Here is a 20,037-nt window from a genome sequence, read left to right as displayed (position 1 = left end):
GAGGCACCATGATTTGGCATAGAATCAACAGTAAACTACAGTCTCCCTCATCGTTCTTACAGCGTCAGTAACTAGAGACTCATTTTAAATGCACGACAATATATCTCCGCGCCTGTAGCCCCAGACTTGTTCCAAATCTGCCAGCCTCCATAGCGTGTCCCATCCGGTTGTATCTTCAGTAAACTTGAGCAGTTTACCAATGGTCAAATGCTCTTTGGGATGAGTAAAAAGTCTTCCCGCCAGAAAGAGGGGTTGGATTGCATTGACCAGACTTCCTGCGTGTGAATTTGTCAAAGAGATGCCACATATATGTCGAGCATGCCATAAAGCGGACCACTGTGGTTCCGAATAGAGGCCTGATCTTTCTTGAGGCTGTATATCTAGCATTATAATTGAGGCGGCATGGCGTAGTTGGTTTGCAGATATGGCCGCGTAATGAGCATAGAGTATCTCAGGAAATCCTTGGCCAGTAGCCGCCTTAGTTTTGACTGGCAACATTGCAGGACCGCGAGTCTCAGCCCAGTATTCCAAATCATTCCATAACTGGTTCCATTGCTCATTAAATGGCTGACTGTCGGTTTCCTCTTGCTGGTCCTGCTCTAAGAATCTGTTTCTCCGGCAAGCCAGATCGCAAGCTTTAGCACACAGATAGACGGCCCAGTTTGCGTGCATATCGGGATTGTCCCGGCTTGCATGATAAAACTTGTCTCGTATCAGATTAGTCGAGTTGGCCACTGATTTGGGAATCCATTTGTCCATGTCGAGTACGCTGCTCTTCGTGCCGTCTGCAATGATGGCACCACACAGATCCATACGCGCGAAGCACCAAAAGACGGGCTGGAGAAGACCACCGGAGAAGCCATTAACTCCGGAAGCCTCAAACAGAGCAGCACAACCTTCCACATGACGCCTCCAATTCTTGGAATTACCGGACATTAGTTCTAACAAGGCTAGAATGCAAGCGGTTATCAGGCTTGTCGCGTTTCCCTCGCGTAAGTCTGTCTTCAAGAACTCAATAGACGCTTGATAGAATTCCAAGCTATCAAGGGTTCCACTTAGATGCTTTTTCTTCTCTGATTGCGTAGCGGAAAAGGCCAGCATAGCATAAAACAGGGCTGGTGAGGTCCGAGCGATGTTTGGAATGTGGATGCCGAAGTGACGGGCCTCGTCAAACTTATCAAGGGGAGGAGCACACTCAGATATCCAGTTTTTCAGATGCTTGATGATACGCGTTTTTGGGACTGTTGTCTGGGTGAAGTCGAATCCTCCCTGCCTCGAAGCTGACTCTCCAAGGCCAGCCGCAGGAGATGATGGGTGCAGGCTGGCTGGTGGGTTAGCTACACCAACGAAGAGAGCGTTTCGCAACTCTTCTTGAAGCGCGAATAGTCGAGGATCAGCCTCTGTTCCATCGAAGCTTGACAGTGCCTGGGGCGACAAGTTGTTATCGCGTACAGCATGGGATCTGGTGTCGGCCATGGCCTAGATAATGAGTCTCGTAGCTAGATTTGCCGCAGGATAATCGCTAATAGACCGATGGCGACGCAGAAACGCAGAGATCAGGTGTGACTCGCCGAGTTACATTGGCGTTTCGAAATGCTTCATGGCCCAGATCCATGCAGCTGGCGAGGCGCTCGTTGTCCGCTGTTGCAATGAATATGTCGGTGTGATGATCGGTTGTTATGGTGACAAAATAGCCTCCGTTTGTGGTCTTAGACCGAAACTTTTGGCGCCATGCGATCGCCCGCTCTTAACAAGCAACAAAAGATTTAACTACATGTATTCGATCAATCGAGGTGCAGTAGCAAAAGGTTTGTCTAAAAGTCTAGACGCTTCAATCATGAAGCAAAATGTATTCCGTTCAATTTCCACAGAAGTCAACGCGATTTGGTGTGCGTGAGTCCCTTCTCCGTAGAGTCCGCCAGCTTAGTAGTAACCACTTGGGATCTGGACTTTTTATAAGTTTTCGCTAAGGTGGCTTTCACAGCAACATGAGCAATGTACGAATCGGCTGCATCTCACTGCATTCAAACGATCAAGTATCATTCTTGTAGGTAGTGAATCGAATTAATTTAATTGATTTGCTATATTCTCTGGTAGTGCTCGCCCTGTATGTGGACAGTGCTTGAGAATGAAGTTAGACAGGCTTAGAGAAACGGCAATGACATCAGTTTTGACAGAAGCTGCCGTCATAAACGAACTTCTTAAGGCTTCACTTGATTAATTTCCCCAAATGTATATGATAGATGAAGAGGATTGCCACGGGAACCAATAGATCATACTGTAATTTACACAAGTAGATCCAGATCACTAGCAACGTCTTAGCATACTTTGAAGGCCATATGGGTAAATCTGATTTTACTAGTACGTAAATGCTATAATATACATAGCAAACTCACTTCTTCTAGTTCGAGCTTTGATCTGTTTTTGTTAATAGCAGGTAGTTGAACATACCAGACAGCAGCTTAAAGAGATGGGCTGTTCATCACTCTGAGTTAGCTAGTACCAAACATTCCGCTTCTCAAATTTGAAGTTAGCGATAGTATAAGATACTAGAAGAACAGAGGGATAGTATCAGATACTAGAAGAATATGGTGATAGTATCAGATGCTAGAGAAATATAACGATAGTATCAAATACTAAAAAAATATAGCGACAGTATCAGATACTGGGGAAATATGGCGACAGTATCGGATACTAGAGAAATATAGCGACAGTATCGGGTGCTAGAAGAAAGTGGCAATAGTAGCAGAAAGTTCACTGCCAGGTCCGGGAACGTATACTCCTTGAGCATGGCTTGAATTGAGTTTATGACTCAAATCTATTGTAGTGCAAATGTCGTCACGTAAAAGTATAAGGTAGGAAAGTAACTCCTTAAATATCCTTCACACTCTCTCTCATTCACTTCTGCCAACCGTCACTGACATCCCAACTCGCCTAATTTCAACATTACCTCTACTGTAGTAGCCGTGAATTCTACCCTCCCCGATCAGTTGGTTTCATTGGCCACCATCAAGTATCTAGGATACGACGACGAGACAGCCTCTCAAATCTGGAATAAATGGGTTGCCCAAGCGCCTGGGGTCGACCCTGTTCCGGAATTCATTCCCTTTCATCAGTTTGAACTGACATTTATGGATTATACCGTCGGCTACTCCTACGGTCATCGCTACGACTCCGATCTCAACGCTCATGATGACGACGATGCGAAATGACATAAGTGCATGGATCGCTGTGGGATTAATAAAGATACTCGAGAGCAATCATGGATCCGGTTTTTAGGCGCACTCGCCTGACTGAAACGTGCATCTTTTGGATCCGCAACACTATCGAATTAAGATATGAGGCCCTCAAATCATCAATACAAGAAGCGTCTCGAGAAGGGGAACAAGCTAGCCCGGAGGGTTCTACCTCTCACGGTACCTCAAGAGGAGATACCAGTGCCCGTTCCGACTCCAAAACTATTCGAATGACTCCATGGGTCTCTCAAGATACCGCAATGTCAGAGGCCGCCTTGGGTGCCACCAATGCACCGGGGTCCATTACGCTATACAAAGGAATGGATAGGAGTCGCTTAACCAGACTGTACGATAGCAACGGCCACTTGGATGACGGCCGAGCATTGTCGTCACGCCCGCCCACAGACTTCGATGGCAGGGTTTCTGCTTTTTGCTTTGCTGTTGACCGGGACTTGGCGATCGAATATGCTGCCTTTACCAAACGCCGTAGCGATGGAAGCTCGGTAGTCATAGTCCACGCTACCTTCAAAAAGTCGATAATCGAAAGTCTTTCAAAGAACGAAATCCAGCGGCTATATTGGCCCAGCGAAGAGTGGAAAAGACTCGTCTGTTTCTCGAGGCAAATGAAAAGACTTCCACCGGACCTGAAAAAGTTCAAGGAAGCGTCGTTGATCATTGGAAACGTCTCAGCGAGACCAAGTCTGGCCTATGTCAACATGGAATGTCATACAGAGATTACCGAGAAGATGGTTTTGCAGCCGGACGCAATGCAGTTCAGTACGCCTTCCTGGATGATGAAGGGGAGGAGCTATTTGAGAAAGCCGAGTTGAAGGTGTTTCCCATCACCACTGCGGAATTCAGTCGTTAGTATAGAGAGGCTAAAGCAGAGTCTTAGAAAAGAGAAATTTACCATGTAGTTCAGACCCATAGCTACTAATTAATGATGGAACTTTTGTTTAGAGGAACACTAGGTTTTAACAGTGTACATACCTTTATTCTAAACTCATGGCGGTTTATGGCAGCGCTCTTGCATTGTACCCAAACGCAGAGGTCTAGAGAACCTCAGGAGGGAGAAATTTGGTAGGTACTTCAGTGGTGGTGGTATGTGCATATTATTAGATGTAACTTTCAGAATGCGAAGCTCTTAATGAACTCTCGTGTGAAATAACGACTGCAGTGAATTCACATTTCTTTCAGACTTTAAACAGGAAGCAGTTTTTTTTTCCCCTCTTCTCTGCCCTCTATCTTTCACTCTCTCATCTTGCAATTTTGCAACTCCAGTCACCCTCCATTTCTACCCCTTCATATCTCTTTGCAATTGTTTTCTAGCATTCATTCTCGAGAGGACCACATCACTTGATGATGGCCTCGAATAATGTCTTTGCGCAACAAGACTCCCGAGACTCTTCGGAGACTCCATCTTTCGGTCAGTGTGAGAGGCCCCCGTTCCATCGACCACCTGCACAACGACAATCTGCGGGCTCTTCATTTGGAGCTGAGTCGACTGTCAACACCCCGAAACAAACAAACATCTGGGCTCCTCTCGACAACTTCAAAGCTTCATTCTCAAATCAGCTGGGGCATCGCCTTGTTCAGCTCCTTGAGGATGGAACTCTACGGCTTGGTTCCGAATCGGTCATGTGGATAGATGAGAATGGATTGCCGACGAGGATGGGTTTGCGTTCTCACGGCCTTGAAGAATTGGAGCGACCAAGCCCCCATATTTTTGCAGGCGAAAATGCTGAGACCACAGCTTTCGATGACGACATTCACACGGAACGTATGCTTTGGCGCCAACCTGCCTCGGGAAAGGAGCGAGTCCAGAGGGGGAGGCCATGGCATCTTCCCTTTTCAATATGGTCCTTATGGAGATGAAATCGATGCCTCGCATGACACATTTAGTCTGGAAAAGACTACACCAGGAGTTCGAAACATCGGCGACATTAGGCAGACCGATTTCAGAACGAATCGTGGCCAGCCGTGTGTGGGAGGCGATAAACCATGAGAGAAAAGACTTTCAAAGCCTCAAACTTTTTAGAAATGCTTTCACAAGTTCAGAATCTCTGATGAAAATACACTTGTCAATCCCTCATCACTCTATACTCAAGCTTGCGGGAGTAGATCCCACGAATCCAGATAGGGACGCAGCCCTCGAGATCCTCGACGACGAGCTGGGAAGCAGCGTTTCCGACGTCATGAGGTTGGCCAAATTTCTGCAATTACGCAAAGTACCATCTAGTTGGCTTCCTAGAGGAGCTGAGAAACTGGCCAAAGTCGTCAATGCGCTTCGCGTTGGAGAAATGGAGCCATTGATGCGTGACCATCTTGAGACGAGGGGATACGCAGTGGGCATTGATCCCGAACCACCTTTATCGCGAGGTCGTAAGCGTCGTCTAGATTCGGAGTGAATTATCTAGAACAAACGTTTGTGAGGATATGTTTTGACGAAAAACGGCGAAGGGGGGCGAAGAGAGGTCTGGCGAGGATCGATGTTGGTCTCATCCAAGTAAGCTATACCGTCCAGGTTCATGGAGCAGTCAAAAGAATGAGGGTTCTTTTTGCTAATTTTCTGTTTCAAGATTCCTGTTGTATTCGAATTTACCATAGCATCTTCTTTTCAACAAGTCATATGATTGAGTGTTGTGGAGACATGAGCATTTTCAGAGTTGTTATTCAGAGTTAGTGAACAAAAGTTTTCCTTTTCTTTCGCCAGAGCATTCTATCAAATTTTAGGGATCACAAAGGAGCATGGAAGATCTCCTCCGTTTTAGCTCTCTTTCAAATTGATGAAAATACAAAGATTATATTCATCAAGCCGTAGTGTAGGGAATAGGATGTCTCTTTGTTGAGAGTCGTAATGCTTGCGCCGGCTGTATGTGGTTTCTCTATTTTCTCTGTCATTGCTACTCTATGGAAAAGGAATTAGGTAGCTCTCATTTGATACCAGATGGTTTACCAAATATAAAAGGCTCTGGTACAACTGTATTCGTTATAAATGGCCCCCATATGTTAATATCACCATAGCTATCTACTACTTCACTTTAATCACTTCCGCAGCCTTTCCCCAAAACTCATCCGCCCCCCATCCCCCACGCTGCTCACTCTGCCTCTTCAAAGTCTCTAACAACCCATCTCTAGCCACCTCAATCTTGCGAGCCCCTTCTTTACTACAGCAAAACCCTGCGTCGGCCTCCTTCAGCTCAGATCCGCCCAACAAAGCCACCGTGGTCAATCCGAGGTAAGAATGGTAGATATCAGGAGGGTCGCCAACAGATTTGCCAAACCCGCCGATTCTGTGCTGGGTAATGTCCAGTAGGTAATTGCAAGATGGCTCGGCGTCGTAAAAGCTGTCGCAATCGAGGAGCTAGAATCGGGACATCAATCCCTTCTCGTCAGTAACGCTCAACAAGGACGTCAAAAGGCCATCAGACTCACCCTCAAAGCACCGCAAGCCCACCACGTATAGCAGGTATCAGCTTTCTTGTTCCACCTGCCATTAAATCCAACGTAGGGAAGTCTTCCATCAAGGCTCAGCTCTCCTAGTTTAGCTTGAAGGTGATTGACTGCTGTCTCGTCTCTGGTCTCCTCTTCTTTTGCCAAGTACGGAAAATGCCTGCTTGCGAAGAACCTGAGCAGGCTTTGGCGATTTGCAATGCCACGGTCCAGCGCCCGCTTGGTTTCACCTGGTGTAAATGTTTCGGAATGCCGATCAAGTAAATTCAGAGCAGCAATTGCGCAGTACGCATATCCACCTAAACAATGTTAGTAAGTCGGTCAAGTCATTCAGGTGAGAGAAGCACTCACCGTGAGATTCCTCCGTTGAGGACTCAGCGATACCACCGTCGTAAGTCTGTTCATCTCACAGTCAATACCGTCATCACATCCCTAAGAGAGATAGCAAAATTACCTGAACACTCCTTATGTACTCAATCATCCCCTCAGTATCAATATCCTCGACCCAGTTCTCATCCCCCTCCTGAACCGAACCTCGCAGCATGAATCGAATGATGCTCGCCAAATAACTATGTCGCATGTCTCTCCCACCCGTGGGCTCCCCCTCCCACAGAACCTGTCCAAAACTTCCATCGTTTCTCTGCAGTTTCTTCAGCCAAAGCAACAATGCCTTGCGATCCACCCCCGCAAAGGCCGAGCGCTGCTCTTCTTCCGACTCCGCTACCAAGCCCAAGATAATTAGGGCAAAGAAAGTCGCCGCTATGTTTGCTGATCCTTTGGACGCGTTGTCACCGGTGATGGAGTGGGTTGGACTACCACAGAAGCCACCGTCTGGATGTTGGAGGCTCAGGACCCAAGCTCGCGCCGCAGCTCGGTCTTGAGCTGTGAGGGGCACGGACAAGAGATCGAGGGCGGAGATGATGAAGAAGGCAAAGGTGAGTCTGGTGGAGTCATTGGAGGTGTAGGCACTTGGGAGGAAGGTGTTGTGGCATCGCTGCCAGTATTTGACGTGGCGAGCCTTGTCCAGTTTGGGCTCTTCAGCGTCTGGACTGCTCATGATGGCGATGGTGAGGCTGATGTCTGTTGAGTTGGTTGAGACAGATGAGGAATAGAGTCGGGTGTGATTCAGGCAGCTGATAGTCTACAGCTCAACACTGGTAAAGTTAAGATAAGCAATCAATGAAATCCCAAATCAAGGAGAATCAGAATCAGCACGGCTCCATACTTCAGCTCATACAGCTCAATCCATTTCCATAATAGCTCGCTCCGTATTCACTTCCGTCTTCCTCTCTATTCAACCTAAAACCCCACATCATCATCCAATGCGCCACACCCGCAGCGCCACATCCATCCAAGTCCAAGCTCCAATCGATAAGCTCAACAAAGCTTCCCATACCTTCTTTCACCCTTTATAGGCACTCGAGCATGTGATGCCAAATCCAAACCACATGGTCTCTTTGTTTCGACTTCAACAAAAAAGGCCCGTCTCTTCTACTTCCCCGCTCCGAAACTTCTACCTACTCTCCATAGAGAAGAGGAATATGCTTTTTCCCTAGCATTCACTCGAAACACGCCGCGAAAATAAAACGACTGCTGAAAAAGACAAAACTCGTGCCACGTATACGGAGTACGGAGTCTCGGAAACAACCCCCCAAAATCTCGACGTCTCGCATGCTCAACTACACAATCCGATAACAAACAAACACCAAAATAATCTCCTCCGCAGCAGACCCCATAGGTCGCAAAACTCGCCCACAATGGCTCTCATATCGTCCACCACAATCATCACCTCCATCTCCCTCTTCCACCTCACCCTAGCCTACTTCTTCCTCTTCAAGCCCAAGACGGTAGCAGACCAGGCAATCGTCTTTGTTCTAGGAGAAAGCATGAACATGGTAAATCCTCTCAATCCCCCCATCCGTTCACCCATCTAACGTTGCAACTTGTACCAGCCCGAAGTTCGCGGCTTCGACGTCCCAAGCCCAGCGCTAGCCCTCCTGTCCGTCATCCTCGCCTTCTCCGGCATCAGCGACCTCGTCTCACTGTCCATGCCCGAGGAATTCAGCGCCTTCTACTACTGGGGCACTCAAGGTTCGCCCTCTCTCCATCTCCCTCTCTCTCTCCTTATCCCAAGAACTATTTTACTGACAGCATCAATCGCTACAGCTCCACTCCGCTTCTTCCTCTCCATGCTCCTCGTCGCCTACTCCTACGCTTTCGGCCCCTCGTCAATATTATTCTCCTCCTCCTCTTCTTCTTCTTCATCGACAAGACGCCCAAACACCTCTTACAAAGCATCTGGATCGGGTACCGACCATTTACACAACAGACTTCTCTTCGCATTCATGTTTGTCGAAATGATGGCCTGGTTCTGGACATGGATTACCCTGCGAGAAGAGCGCTCCGTCCTCGTCGAAAAGATGAGAAAGCAGGAGGAACGAGAAAGGCAAACCTTATAAGTTTACCCAGTAAAAGAAGTTTCAAAATAATCTTTTTTTCTTCCTACCGCCCACTATTTGGAGTACAAGCATCACTATTAGAGCGACCTCTTTTGGAGCAATCATCATATAATTAAATGAAAACACACAAAAAAAAAGTAATACATCTTGTAAAAGAAAACAACCAAGGAAATTTGTTTCTATCGACTTTCGAAATTCTAGCTTTGCTCAAAGTCTAAGTCGTAAGGGAATACAACGTAGATATCCATGACCACGGTGGGTATAGTACATATAAAAAGGGAGCATGTTGTTTTGTTACAAACTGAACAATCGACCCGTAGTAGCAAAGACAAGAAGATTTTTTTTGCAAATATACAGTAGCGACCTAGTCCATTCCTCGCCAACGTGGGCTCACTAAAACAATAATAGAAGAAGAAAAATTAAAATAGAGATAAAATAGGGGTTAGGTGAGGGATCTCGTTGGATCTCATCGGGAACACATCTGCCTTTGGATATGTTCCACGTTTAATGCTGTATTACGCATCTGCCATCTTTATTTCAAGCAGTCCGTTTCGATTCGAAGTTGAAAATTGAGCTCGTTCGTCTCTTTTTCGTTCAACAAGCGACATTATGCGAGTATAGTAGTGTTTCTGGGAGAGATTGTCGAAGAAGGGCTGTGTATCTCTGCCGTCGGGTGCCTCTCTGCCGTCGGAGTTGTCGCTTCGTCTTCAAGGATCTGCTCCTCAATAATCTCCCCCGGGCCACCAATCACGGGGCCAAACGCATCCACCTCCTCGATTTCCTCTTCCTCTTCATCAAGGCCACCCATGTGGTCTTCATCTTCCTCCTGAATAGTAATCTCTCCAGAACGGCGTCCCAATCCTGAGGCGCTGCCACTGCGAGAGTGAGAATGGGGGCCAGCGGACGCATTCCGTACTGCTCCATGGGAGGCTCCGAAACTGAGGGCCGGGCCTTTGAAGAGGTTCTTCTTTCGCTTCGCAAACATGACGCCTGAGGCAAAGGGGTTAGGTGATCCAGGAGCTTGCGTCGGCATACCTTCATTGTACGAGTTCACCGGCGGAGCAGGTGGCATGCGGACGAGGCGAATGTTGGAAGGGAATGCTGTGCCCGTGGGCGTCGCAGGCAGAACTTTGACTGAGTGATGAGGCGAGTGTCCACGGCCTAACGGCGTTTTAGACGTTGACACGGAGCCGGTAGAACTGGTGGAAGATGCCTTGGAGTGCGTGTGATGATGGTGGTGCATTGATCGAACAGAGGACACGGAAGATGATGTCGATTTTCTCCCCCGCAAGCCTGCCGACGAACGCCGGGCAGCAGTACCTCGGGGTGTTAGCGGAGATGGCGATAGTGACTGGCGTTTATAAGCTTGTGAAGTGGCGATCCGAGGTCTCAACGGTTGCTGAGATGTTGGTGTCGCTACCGGCCCGCTTACACTTCCTCGAAGAGAGCCGTAGCTAGATGATCCGTTAGCCTTGGCCAGGTGTCCGTTTGCCACGACCCCCTTGGGGAGGGGAGCGGTAGCGTTTGGTCCTAGGGAATTCGTGTTTGGGTATTTGCTGGTTTGTGGCCTGGGACTGGCATCATTGCTGCTTTTGGTGCTGCCTTCTTTCTTATGCAAGTCGGGCACACTTCGACTCGTGCGCCTTTCATGCCCACGCCGCCTTCTAGTCGTGTTCTCGATAAACCAATGAGTCCAGTTTTTCCAGTGAGCAATGATGGCCTGGCTAGGCCTCTTCTTGGCCTTCTGTAAGCTATTGTCATCCTGCTGTTGAGAGCTTGGTGGAGCGCTGTGGTCACCCAGGCCAAGCGACTCGGTCGTGGTGACGAGATGCAGTGTCGATCCCCGAGACCTGGCGCTGCGTAAAATGCCTTCCTTGGGCGGTGGAATTGGCCGGTAGTTGCGCGTCGTCGAGACTGAGCGAATCGAGTGGCTGTCAATAGAACGATGGCGGCCATTTTCGTCTGGAGTCTGCGGGCCATTTGAACGACTGCCTTCGGCAGTAAAGTAAGACATGTCGGCGATAGCCAGGTCATAGTAGTGAGCGCTTCTCCGATCTGGTCTTCCTCGAGCTCTGGGCATTGCTGGGTCTCCTAATTTGATAAACTGCTTCGTCAGACCGCCGTCTTCATCGACATCCTGCAGCATTCGCTCAAAACGACTTGAAGCCACTGATATCCTATGCAGGCTCTTGTCGTTCTCTCTTTCTTTCCTCTTTCTTTCCCTCCGGCGCATCTTTCGTTCCTCTTTTTCGAGCAGCAACGTCCACCATCCAGCCAGGGCATCACACTTTTGTGCAAGTACACTTTCAATAACCGAGTCGGTGTCCACACCAGCACTACGCATGCGGTGTAGGCAGTCTTTCTCCAGCAGAGTAGAGAATGGGGGCAAGGCCTTTGTTTCGAGAATAGCTTGCTGCGCCGGTGCGTGCTCTGCGAGAAAAGGATGAGCTAGAATTTCTGGAAGTGATGGTCGGAGAAGAGGCCGCTTCGACAGGAGGGATTTGATAAGAGGAATTGCCTCTGTAGGAAAGTGTTCGGGATAGGTTGGTTCTTCGGTGAGAATCTTAGTTCGGGTTATGTTGTCGTCGTCGTCGTCAAAAGGTAGCTCTCCACAGAGCAAGGCGTATAGAATGATACCCAAGCTCCAGACGTCCACCTTTTCACCAGCATACTTTTCCCCCTTCAACATTTCAGGCGCAGAGTAGCATATTGTTCCGCAAAAGGTCTGCAAATGATTTGTTCGGCCTTCATATTCTCTGGTAAAGCCAAAGTCGACAAGCTTGACGTTTTCGTGCGTATCGAAGAGGATATTTTCGAGCTTGAGATCGCGATGAACACAAGACTGCATGTGAACATAGCTGACGGCGCCGACTAGTTGGGCAAAAATCTTTTGCACCTTTGGCATAGGAAGCGGGCCATGGTCGAGGAGGTAGTTGTACAATTCATCCCCTACAAAAGCGCAAGCCTGTTAGTTCACATCCAAGAGAGTACCAAGCGATCCATCGAAACTTTACCTGCACAGTACTCCAGGACCATCCACACCAAGTTCTCCGTCACAATCACCTCATACAATCTTGCGATATGGGGGTGGACGAATTGTCTGTGATGGTGGATCTCGCGGGCCAGGTTCGAGTCGGTTCGATTCGCCGACTTCAAGACGACCTAAGCAAACAGCGCCGTTAGTCGGAGGACAACTCAATAGGACCGCCAACGATAAAGAAGCACTGACCTTGGAGCCATTTGTGAGTTTGTGGGAGGCCAAATAGACTTTGCCAAAGGAGCCTTTGCCAATCAGGCGGCCAAGAGTATAGTTGCCGACGGACTTGAGGTCGGTGCTCGAGAATTCGCTGCAGAAAGTGGCATGTCAGTCAGGGGAGAGATCCCAGAGAGACGCAAGTCTGGATGGAGATGGGGGGAAAACTCACTCCAAGAGCTCCTGGTAGGAAGTCGCAAGCTAAAACACCAGCTTCTGTTAGCTACCTCCCCATGTTTTCCATTTCGTCCGCCTCTCAGATCTTGAATAAACCCACCTTGGCCTTCCGTCCCTGCGCCTCGGCCTTCCCCTTTGCCGTCTGCATGCCTCGTCGTCGTGCGCCAGCAGCGCGAGCTCTCTTGACGCCAGGAATGGAGATGCACAAGGCCCTTAGAATCCGGCGTCGGTGTCCGTGTCCGTCAACCACAGGGGACGACGTCAACGTCTCCGTCTCGCCCCCTTTGCGTGTCGTTGTCCGTGTCTGCGGCGTCGGGCTCGGGGTCAGGCTCCGGCTCAGCCTCTGGCGGCGTCAATGCATTCGACGATGGCTCCGAGGGCGAGATCGCGGTGGCAAGAGGCCGAATTGGCGCGTCGAATGGCGAGATGGAGGACGAGACGCTTCCCCGCTGGGCATCGGTCGCATTAAGATGAAGCGAAATTGTCTGCAAAGGCGAGGATGGATTGGGAAATTTCGACATGGGGGGTCCGTGACGGTGACTTTGGACCTGAGCTGGACCTGCTGGGGGGGGGCTGACTGATACTGATGGCCGTTCCGTTCTGCAGCATTTGGCAGCCCTGGAGCACAGCGCAGAGAGGCAGAGCGTGTCTGGCTGGCCCTAAGCCAGAGTGCCTGTAACTCCGTAATGGCCCCCCGTAAGCCGCCCGTACGAGCACTCGGACTGCCTTACGCGTGGTGCCACAACGCCACAGAGGTAGCGGTACTTGGACTCTGAGTGCCAGGCACACGTAGAGGTGCTCCATGCTCGTACCTTGCAGTGCATTCCCCAGTTCCCGCCATTCTCAGCATCTCCAATGTACCTGGTACTACCAAACTCGTATTCCACTGCTAATCCCGCACAAATACTAGGTAAGAAGCATGGTAAGGACAGGTACGAACGTTAAAAAAAAAAAAAATGGACTTGATGTTGTGCATACAATCAACCCGTCTTGCCGTGTTCTATGCAACAGCCTGTAACTCCGAGTCTGTAAATGCTCCGACTCAACCAGGTACCGGTACTTCAGCCTCTCCGTCCACTCCAAGGCAGAGCTCATTGTGCTGGCCAAGTTAGTCCCAAGTGGGGCCCCAGATGCGCTGTGACATCTTCTGCAGCCGCAACATGTGCGCGTGTCATTGTACTGGTCTAGCTTTTGCACTAAAAAGCGCCAGGGATAGAGAATGAGCCTCGGTGATGATATCGTGCATATACGAACATTCGATCAGTGGCTTGGACGAGAATTATTTACAGTACTACTATCATTGCCATTGTCGACACCGATGATCCAATCAGAGTCAACTTGATGACTTCCATTCCTTGGTACATTTCTGTCTGGGATTAATATACTGGCTGTTTCAAATAGACCAAGGTACAGGATTTTGATAGCAGCCTCCTGCTGATCACGACTAACGAGTCAACAACCAAGACAGTCCGGACGACAATTTACAACCATGTCAGCTGAACCAATCCCAGAAGAGACAAGTTTACCAACAGCATTGTGTAATACTCATATAATCATATAGATCTTGAAAAGGGAAAGCCAACTATTATTATTCTATCCTTTAATATAGGGTAGCAGTGCTTCAGACAAACAAACAAATACAAGAAGGGACGAGATCAAAGTCATGGGAGATTATTCGATTTATGCGCATTTCCAATGGCAGTGCCTGTGCCCACCAAATCTAAACCTAGTAATCAACCTGCTATCGCCTTTTGAAAACCCCAAACTCCCTCGTCATGATAATGTCCCCCACCATTTTTTTTTTTAAAACACGCGCAATGATGTCTCCCTCGAACACTATTGTAACTTACAACACAACAAAACCATGGTACCGTACTTATACACAATGCTGAGATTACATTGGATGGTAGTGAATCCAACCACAATACTCGTTTGACAACAGCTGAGGTGCGTCCGCTATTATCGTTTCCTCGTGTCTTTGCCCTTCTTCTTGCCCTTCTTCTTATCCTTTGGCAGCTCCAGTTTCGTGTGTTTCAACTCCTCGGTCATGATAGAAAGCATATAGTCATCAACGTTGCCCATTCGTCCGCCCCAAGCGTTATACTCCTCAATTACGTCGATACCGGGCTCGACTGGCCCATCTAGTATTCCAATGCCCCCTTCAAAGATAGACTTGCCTGCTGGCGTCCCTTGGCGTGCTGTCGAGGTGCCAGAGGTAGCTCCACCAGCCTTTTCCGTAAAGTCAGCATCGTCGGCCAATATCTCCTTCTCTGCCACGCGTGCGGCGGCGACATCTTCTTTGTCTTCCGCTTGCTCAAAAACGCGACCAACACGGCGCTGATCATTGCTGCTTTCCGATCCGCCAAGGACTAGATCAAGAGCGGCATCTGCCGCAGCAACGCCTTCGCTCATAAAATCCACCTTCTCGCCAAGGACATCTCTGACTGAGGGGCGGTTGAACGAATCCGTGTTAAACTCGCCCTCCTGAATAACTACATCGTCAAGCATCTGCTTTTGTGATGCTTTACGAAGAATATTCGCCTCGATAGTGTGCTCGCTTACGAGACGGTAGATGTGCACGTCACGCGTTTGGCCGATACGATGACATCGGTCCTGACACTGTTTGTCCATGGCCGGATTCCAATCCTGGTCGTAAAAGATGACTGTGTCTGCGCCCGTAAGATTGATGCCCAGACCTCCTGATCGAGTGGACAGGATGAAGCAGAGAATGCGTGAATCATGGTTGAACCGATCTGTCAAGATTTGGCGCTGCTCGACTTTGGTAGCACCATCTAGTCGGAGGTACTTGTGCCCGTGAATATTTAAGAATTGCTCTAGGATGTCGAGGACTTTTGTCATTTGGGTAAAGATGAGGGCGCGGTGGCCGCCAGCCTGCAGCTTGCGCAGCAACTTGTCTAGTGCCTGCAGTTTGCCGCAGTCGTACTGAAGAAGACGCTTATCGGGAAACTGGATGGTGAGACGCATTCGAGCCTCGTGCCAAGGGTCTGCAGGGGGTTGCTTGGGCATAAAAGGCGCCCATCGCACCGGTGCTGATAGCTTGAGGTCTTCATCGGTAAATGCCTCCACACCCTTTCGACCCAGAATAAGCTGGTTAAAGTCCCGAGTCACCACCGCGGGCGTGACGCAGGAGAATTTTTCGATGGCAGTCTTGAAGCTATCAGCTCTTTGTTCGAGGGATGGAGTTAGTGCCTGTACAAAGGCCGAGTCGGAATCGAACCACTCCATAATTTTTCGGGGAACTCTAGGCCGGGGCTTGCGTAGACGGTCATGGGCGTTGATGTTCAGCAAGCTTATGACGTTGCTGCCATATATCGGCCTTTGTTGCCGACGAAGGGCGTTGAGGTAGACGCAGTGTTGCAGTTCCTCGAAGCGGCCCCACCGGGCAGCACTCTCAACATAGGCAATATTCGACTCTACCGTAGCCGGGTCGAGGGTTGTGTAGGCATTTTGAGCTCGGCATTTCTGAGCCTCTCTAAGATCCATGAGGACGCGGTGGGAGCTCAGTTGGGCTACACTATCCGCCTTCGTGGTAGATAGATGCTCATGCTGAGTGGGCACTAGGTTGAGAAAACCCAAGTTGACAGTGCTCATGGGGCTGTCTGCAACCAAAGACCGCTGCACAACTCTCACCGTATCCTGATAGTCCGCGACTATAGATTTGCGCATGCGGAAGGATGTCATGATGGGACGGTCTACAAACAGGTCAGGATGGTTGCAGACTTTGCGCAGCTGCATCAAACAGTTGATAATGGAGAGGTAATTGCCGGATGCCAGCGTATCTCTCGTCTCGCTGCGTGCTAGGAAGCCATCGTACAGTTCACGTTGGCGCTTTGAAAGTCGGCAGAATTCGACATGTTCGTATTTGGCGGGCATTTGCTTCTCCACGTCCGCTTTGAGACGTCTGAGAAGATACGGTCGCAGAACCTTGTGCAGCTTTGCAATGATGGCCTTGGCTTCGTCATCCATTTGGTCTCTCCCGTTCTCCAAGATCTGTGATTCAGGTTTGCGAAACCAGTCATGAAACTCTTGCAAATCTGCAAATCCCCCGACGCCGTTCTCCGCAGGCATAAGGAAAAACAACAGCGACCACAGCTCGGTTAAATTATTTTGAAGCGGAGTTCCTGTGAGGAGCAGGCGTGAATGTGTGTTAAACCCTAGCAGCGTCTGCCATCGCTGTGACTTAAAGTTCTTGATATTGTGTGCTTCGTCAAGAATCATATAGTGCCATCGGCGTCGCCTAAACACCTGTTGGTCTTGAAGCACCAACTGATATGAAGTAACGCAGACGTTCCAAACATCGTCGTTGTTCCAGCCTTGGCGTTTCCTCTTCCGCTCCTCTTGAGAGCCGTAGTAGGCAAGTATCTTGAAGCCAGGACACCATTTCTTGAATTCCATTTCCCAGTTGAGCATTACACTGGTGGGCACAATGACCAGGTGAGGACCCCAGACTTCGTGACGACAGGCAAGATGCGCTAATAGCGCAATGGTCTGGATCGTTTTGCCCAGACCCATCTCGTCTGCCAGGATGCCATTGGTATTGTTTGCATACAGGCCAGCCAGCCAGTCGAGGCCTTGTCTTTGGTACTCGCGTAGTGTCCCCCGCAGGAGGAACGGAACTTCTATTTTATGGGCCGTGGATTGAGGTGTTGGAACTTGGGCTGCGGATTGAGGTGTTGAGACTCGGGCCACGGTGGTGGGTGACTCTACCGGTACAGTCTCTTTCAGCGGCGATACTTCGCTATCGGATTGCTTCGATTCTAACTTGGTGTCCATGGTTGTTGTGAGTGATGTACTCGGTGAGGTATCAGAATGGACATCCGTAGCCCCTGTTTCTGGATGGGCGTATTTCTCTGAAGTTGCTGTGCTTGTAGGCTCTTCCGACTTTGGCACATCGCTGGCTGTAGTCTCTGGAGCATCTGTCATCGCTATGTCCTGATCAACGTTTTCTGTATCAACGTTTTCTGTATCAACGTCGACATGGTCTGAAGGAATTCTAGGCTCTTTGCTTTCATCATCATGTTCCGTTCCGCTTTCCACGCCATTCGGCTTGGTTTCCACCGTATTATTAGCACCATTTCCGTTATCATCTGCGCCATCACCATTGATAGAATCGGGGTGGCGGACAAGCGACATTTCATCCTCATCCTCCTCATCCTCCATCTCAACATCTGGCTGTGCGATTTCCGGCTCGGGTGCATCAGTTTGACCGCTCGTCTCGCCGTTTTCGGGACTTTCAGCCTTGGTCTCGATTTTCTTCATTTCTTTCAGCTCTGATTTTCCAAAAAAGAGTCCCAGCAGACCACTGGCCTCTTCTTCAGATCCCGACTCATCTGTTGACCCCTCATCCCCAGACTCGCCACTACCATCAAAATCACTAGATCCTAAATCGTCATCCATATCCACTGATTCATCACTGGTCTCAGCGTCTGACTCTCCTGCGTTGCCAGGGCTTTGGCTCGTGTTCTCGGCAATTGATTCTGCTTTCTTAGGTATTTTCAGGTCAGGTATATTGGCGTATTTCGCTCGTAGCTGTTCCTGTGTGAGGCCCTCGTCTGCCACGTCTTTCTGATCTTCTTCGTCTTCGTCTTCGGAAGAAGACATCATATCGCTATCATCGCCGTCGCCGCTGCCTCCATCAGTCTCTGTGGAAGACAGACGAGATCCGTCTTCGTCTCCGTCATCGTCGCTAGCGCTGTCGCTCAGATCATCAAAGCCATCATCCTCGTCGAAAAGAGATTCAGAATCCATGCCTCCGGCGCGGCGAGCCTGCAATTTCTGCTCCGATAGACTGACGGCCTGGTTAAGCGCGGCTTTGACTCTTTTTTGCTCTTCCGCCTCCCATTGTGCCAATCGCCGTCTGTTAACCTCTGCACGTACATTATCCCAAGTACCAGTGAGAGATTTGAGAACAACCCGATACCGTGTTAGCCACAAGGCCCTTGCTTCCGATTCTATCTCTTCGGCAGATTTGGGTTGGCGCCTTAGCCATTCTTCACGACAGGCTTCGGCAAGCTTTTTGGCTGTTGATCGATGGCGCTGTTGTTCTACTACCATGAGCTTTCGAAAGTTGGCAGCAGCTTTTGTCATATGGTCTTGTCGAGCCCATTGCCTTGGTGGCTCCTCTTCTCCTTCAGGCACGAATAGGGAGCAGCGTTGCATCGAAAGAAGCCCACCCGGCTCGACCTCCCTCTCAATGCGGAGAACTATGCGTGCATCATTCTGTGCCATTTCGTCTGTATACGGTGGCCCATCCTCAGAGGCCATGAGGCCGCCATCTTCTACCGGAATATCTCCCGCTCGAGTCCAGAAATCGTCAAAGTCAGTCCCAATGCGTGGTCGTTTGCGAACCTGGTCCGGATGAACCAGCGGAATCACACCGAGCCGAGATGAGACCCTCAGCTTAACTCGAGGTGACTTGCCGGAGCTTTCAAAGGTATTATGCTTAGTGATGTTGCCGCCAGCATCTTGTTCAGCCGCAGCAGACACATCACTGAGCCGTGTTCTTCGTGTGCGCGTGGAGTGTCTGAGGGATTGTGGCGGAGGTGAGGGAGTTCGTCGGCGTGTGAGTCGTGAAGATGACCTGGGCTCTGGAGCAGCGCCTCGTCTGGAAGCGTATCTCGAGTTCGATTCGGACGCCGTGGTGCTGGCTGGCGTGGCCTTGCCCGAGGGCTTCTGCTTGGATGCGTTGCCTCCTGCCATCTTGCTTGTTTTGCCATTAGTCATCGAGCTCTCCTTGGGCGTGCTTCCTGTCGATCCATTCATAGAATGTCTAGTATTGCGCTTCGGATTCAGGTTGGACGGCTCGGCCGGGATGGGCAACGAATTATTGATACGACCGGATTTGCGCCGCCCGTTCTCAGTGTACGATGTTGGGCCGTCAGCCTCGATCTTCTTCCACGGTGGCGAGATGGGCTTCAGCTTGCGAATAGCCGGCGGCGGCGGCGTCGCATTCCGGGTCCTCTGTCTCTTCGCAGGCCGTTCGCTGTCGTCGAGACGAGCGTCGTCCATGGCTTCCGCTTGCTGCAGCACGTGGCCATTTGCCTGAGCCGGCGTCGCGTCGTGCTGGGCATGGCCATTCGCCTGAGATTCGACGGCAGCTTCCCGATCCTCGGGCTCGACGGGCGGCGCGTCACTGGCGTGAGTGTTTAGGGGTGCGTCTGCTGATGAGGCAGCCAGAGAGTCCGCGTCGAGGATAACATGGTCTGGCGACGCGGTCTCGGGCATAATAGCAACGTGGAGCTAGGGGACGTCGCAGGCGTAATCTCTGTGAGGCTATCATTTGGCGGGGAGAAATTGACATCTACGGATTCGTGGCGATTTACCGAACATTCGGACAAAGTTTGCACATGATCAGAGGCCTGGGCGGAGCGCTGCAGCGGATTTTGCGAGCAATTCCAGTCTCTTCAGCAAAAACTTTTGAGCAGGAAGAATCTCGACG

At 49.9% G+C, this 20,037-nt stretch overlaps 7 protein-coding genes across 7 annotated transcripts; 3 read left to right on the top strand and 4 right to left on the bottom strand.

Moving 5' to 3' along the window:
• Positions 1-84: 84 nt before the first annotated feature.
• Positions 85-1,476, bottom strand: T069G_10565 (fungal specific transcription factor domain-containing protein; the record flags this gene model as incomplete). Its single annotated transcript, XM_056177775.1, has 2 exons — positions 85-212; positions 273-1,476. 2 exons carry the CDS (start codon positions 1,474-1,476, stop codon positions 85-87), a joined length of 1,332 nt encoding a protein of 443 aa, XP_056024065.1.
• Positions 1,477-3,262: 1,786 nt separating this feature from the next.
• Positions 3,263-4,104, top strand: T069G_10564 (uncharacterized protein; the record flags this gene model as incomplete). Its single annotated transcript, XM_056177774.1, has 2 exons — positions 3,263-3,739; positions 3,823-4,104. 2 exons carry the CDS (start codon positions 3,263-3,265, stop codon positions 4,102-4,104), a joined length of 759 nt encoding a protein of 252 aa, XP_056024064.1.
• An 870-nt stretch (positions 4,105-4,974) lies between these two features.
• T069G_10563 (uncharacterized protein) lies at positions 4,975-5,644 on the top strand (the record flags this gene model as incomplete). The annotated part of the gene is made up of 2 exons (XM_056177773.1): positions 4,975-5,216; positions 5,275-5,644. The coding sequence occupies 2 exons, from the start codon at positions 4,975-4,977 to the stop codon at positions 5,642-5,644; spliced, it is 612 nt and encodes a 203-aa protein (XP_056024063.1).
• Positions 5,645-6,267: 623 nt separating this feature from the next.
• On the bottom strand, positions 6,268-7,746 carry T069G_10562 (prenyltransferase and squalene oxidase repeat domain-containing protein; the record flags this gene model as incomplete). The annotated part of the gene is made up of 4 exons (XM_056177772.1): positions 6,268-6,600; positions 6,672-6,988; positions 7,041-7,086; positions 7,144-7,746. 4 exons carry the CDS (start codon positions 7,744-7,746, stop codon positions 6,268-6,270), a joined length of 1,299 nt encoding a protein of 432 aa, XP_056024062.1.
• Positions 7,747-8,446: 700 nt separating this feature from the next.
• Positions 8,447-9,148, top strand: T069G_10561 (increased loss of mitochondrial DNA protein 1 domain-containing protein; the record flags this gene model as incomplete). Its single annotated transcript, XM_056177771.1, has 4 exons — positions 8,447-8,584; positions 8,642-8,780; positions 8,856-8,916; positions 8,962-9,148. The coding sequence occupies 4 exons, from the start codon at positions 8,447-8,449 to the stop codon at positions 9,146-9,148; spliced, it is 525 nt and encodes a 174-aa protein (XP_056024061.1).
• Positions 9,149-9,755: 607 nt separating this feature from the next.
• On the bottom strand, positions 9,756-12,726 carry T069G_10560 (protein kinase domain-containing protein; the record flags this gene model as incomplete). The annotated part of the gene is made up of 7 exons (XM_056177770.1): positions 9,756-10,499; positions 10,581-11,285; positions 11,451-12,097; positions 12,163-12,310; positions 12,378-12,495; positions 12,574-12,602; positions 12,679-12,726. 7 exons carry the CDS (start codon positions 12,724-12,726, stop codon positions 9,756-9,758), a joined length of 2,439 nt encoding a protein of 812 aa, XP_056024060.1.
• Positions 12,727-14,537: 1,811 nt separating this feature from the next.
• On the bottom strand, positions 14,538-19,823 carry T069G_10559 (type III restriction enzyme, res subunit domain-containing protein; the record flags this gene model as incomplete). Its single annotated transcript, XM_056177769.1, has 3 exons — positions 14,538-14,710; positions 14,756-15,545; positions 15,624-19,823. The coding sequence occupies 3 exons, from the start codon at positions 19,821-19,823 to the stop codon at positions 14,538-14,540; spliced, it is 5,163 nt and encodes a 1,720-aa protein (XP_056024059.1).
• Positions 19,824-20,037: the final 214 nt, after the last annotated feature.

The sequence above is a fragment of the Trichoderma breve genome, assembly GCF_028502605.1.
Source record: "Trichoderma breve strain T069 chromosome 7 map unlocalized scaffold00007, whole genome shotgun sequence".
NCBI lineage: Eukaryota > Fungi > Ascomycota > Sordariomycetes > Hypocreales > Hypocreaceae > Trichoderma > Trichoderma breve.
The sequence above is the reverse complement of the archived record's forward strand: the minus strand, read 5'-3'. Positions and strand labels throughout refer to the sequence as shown.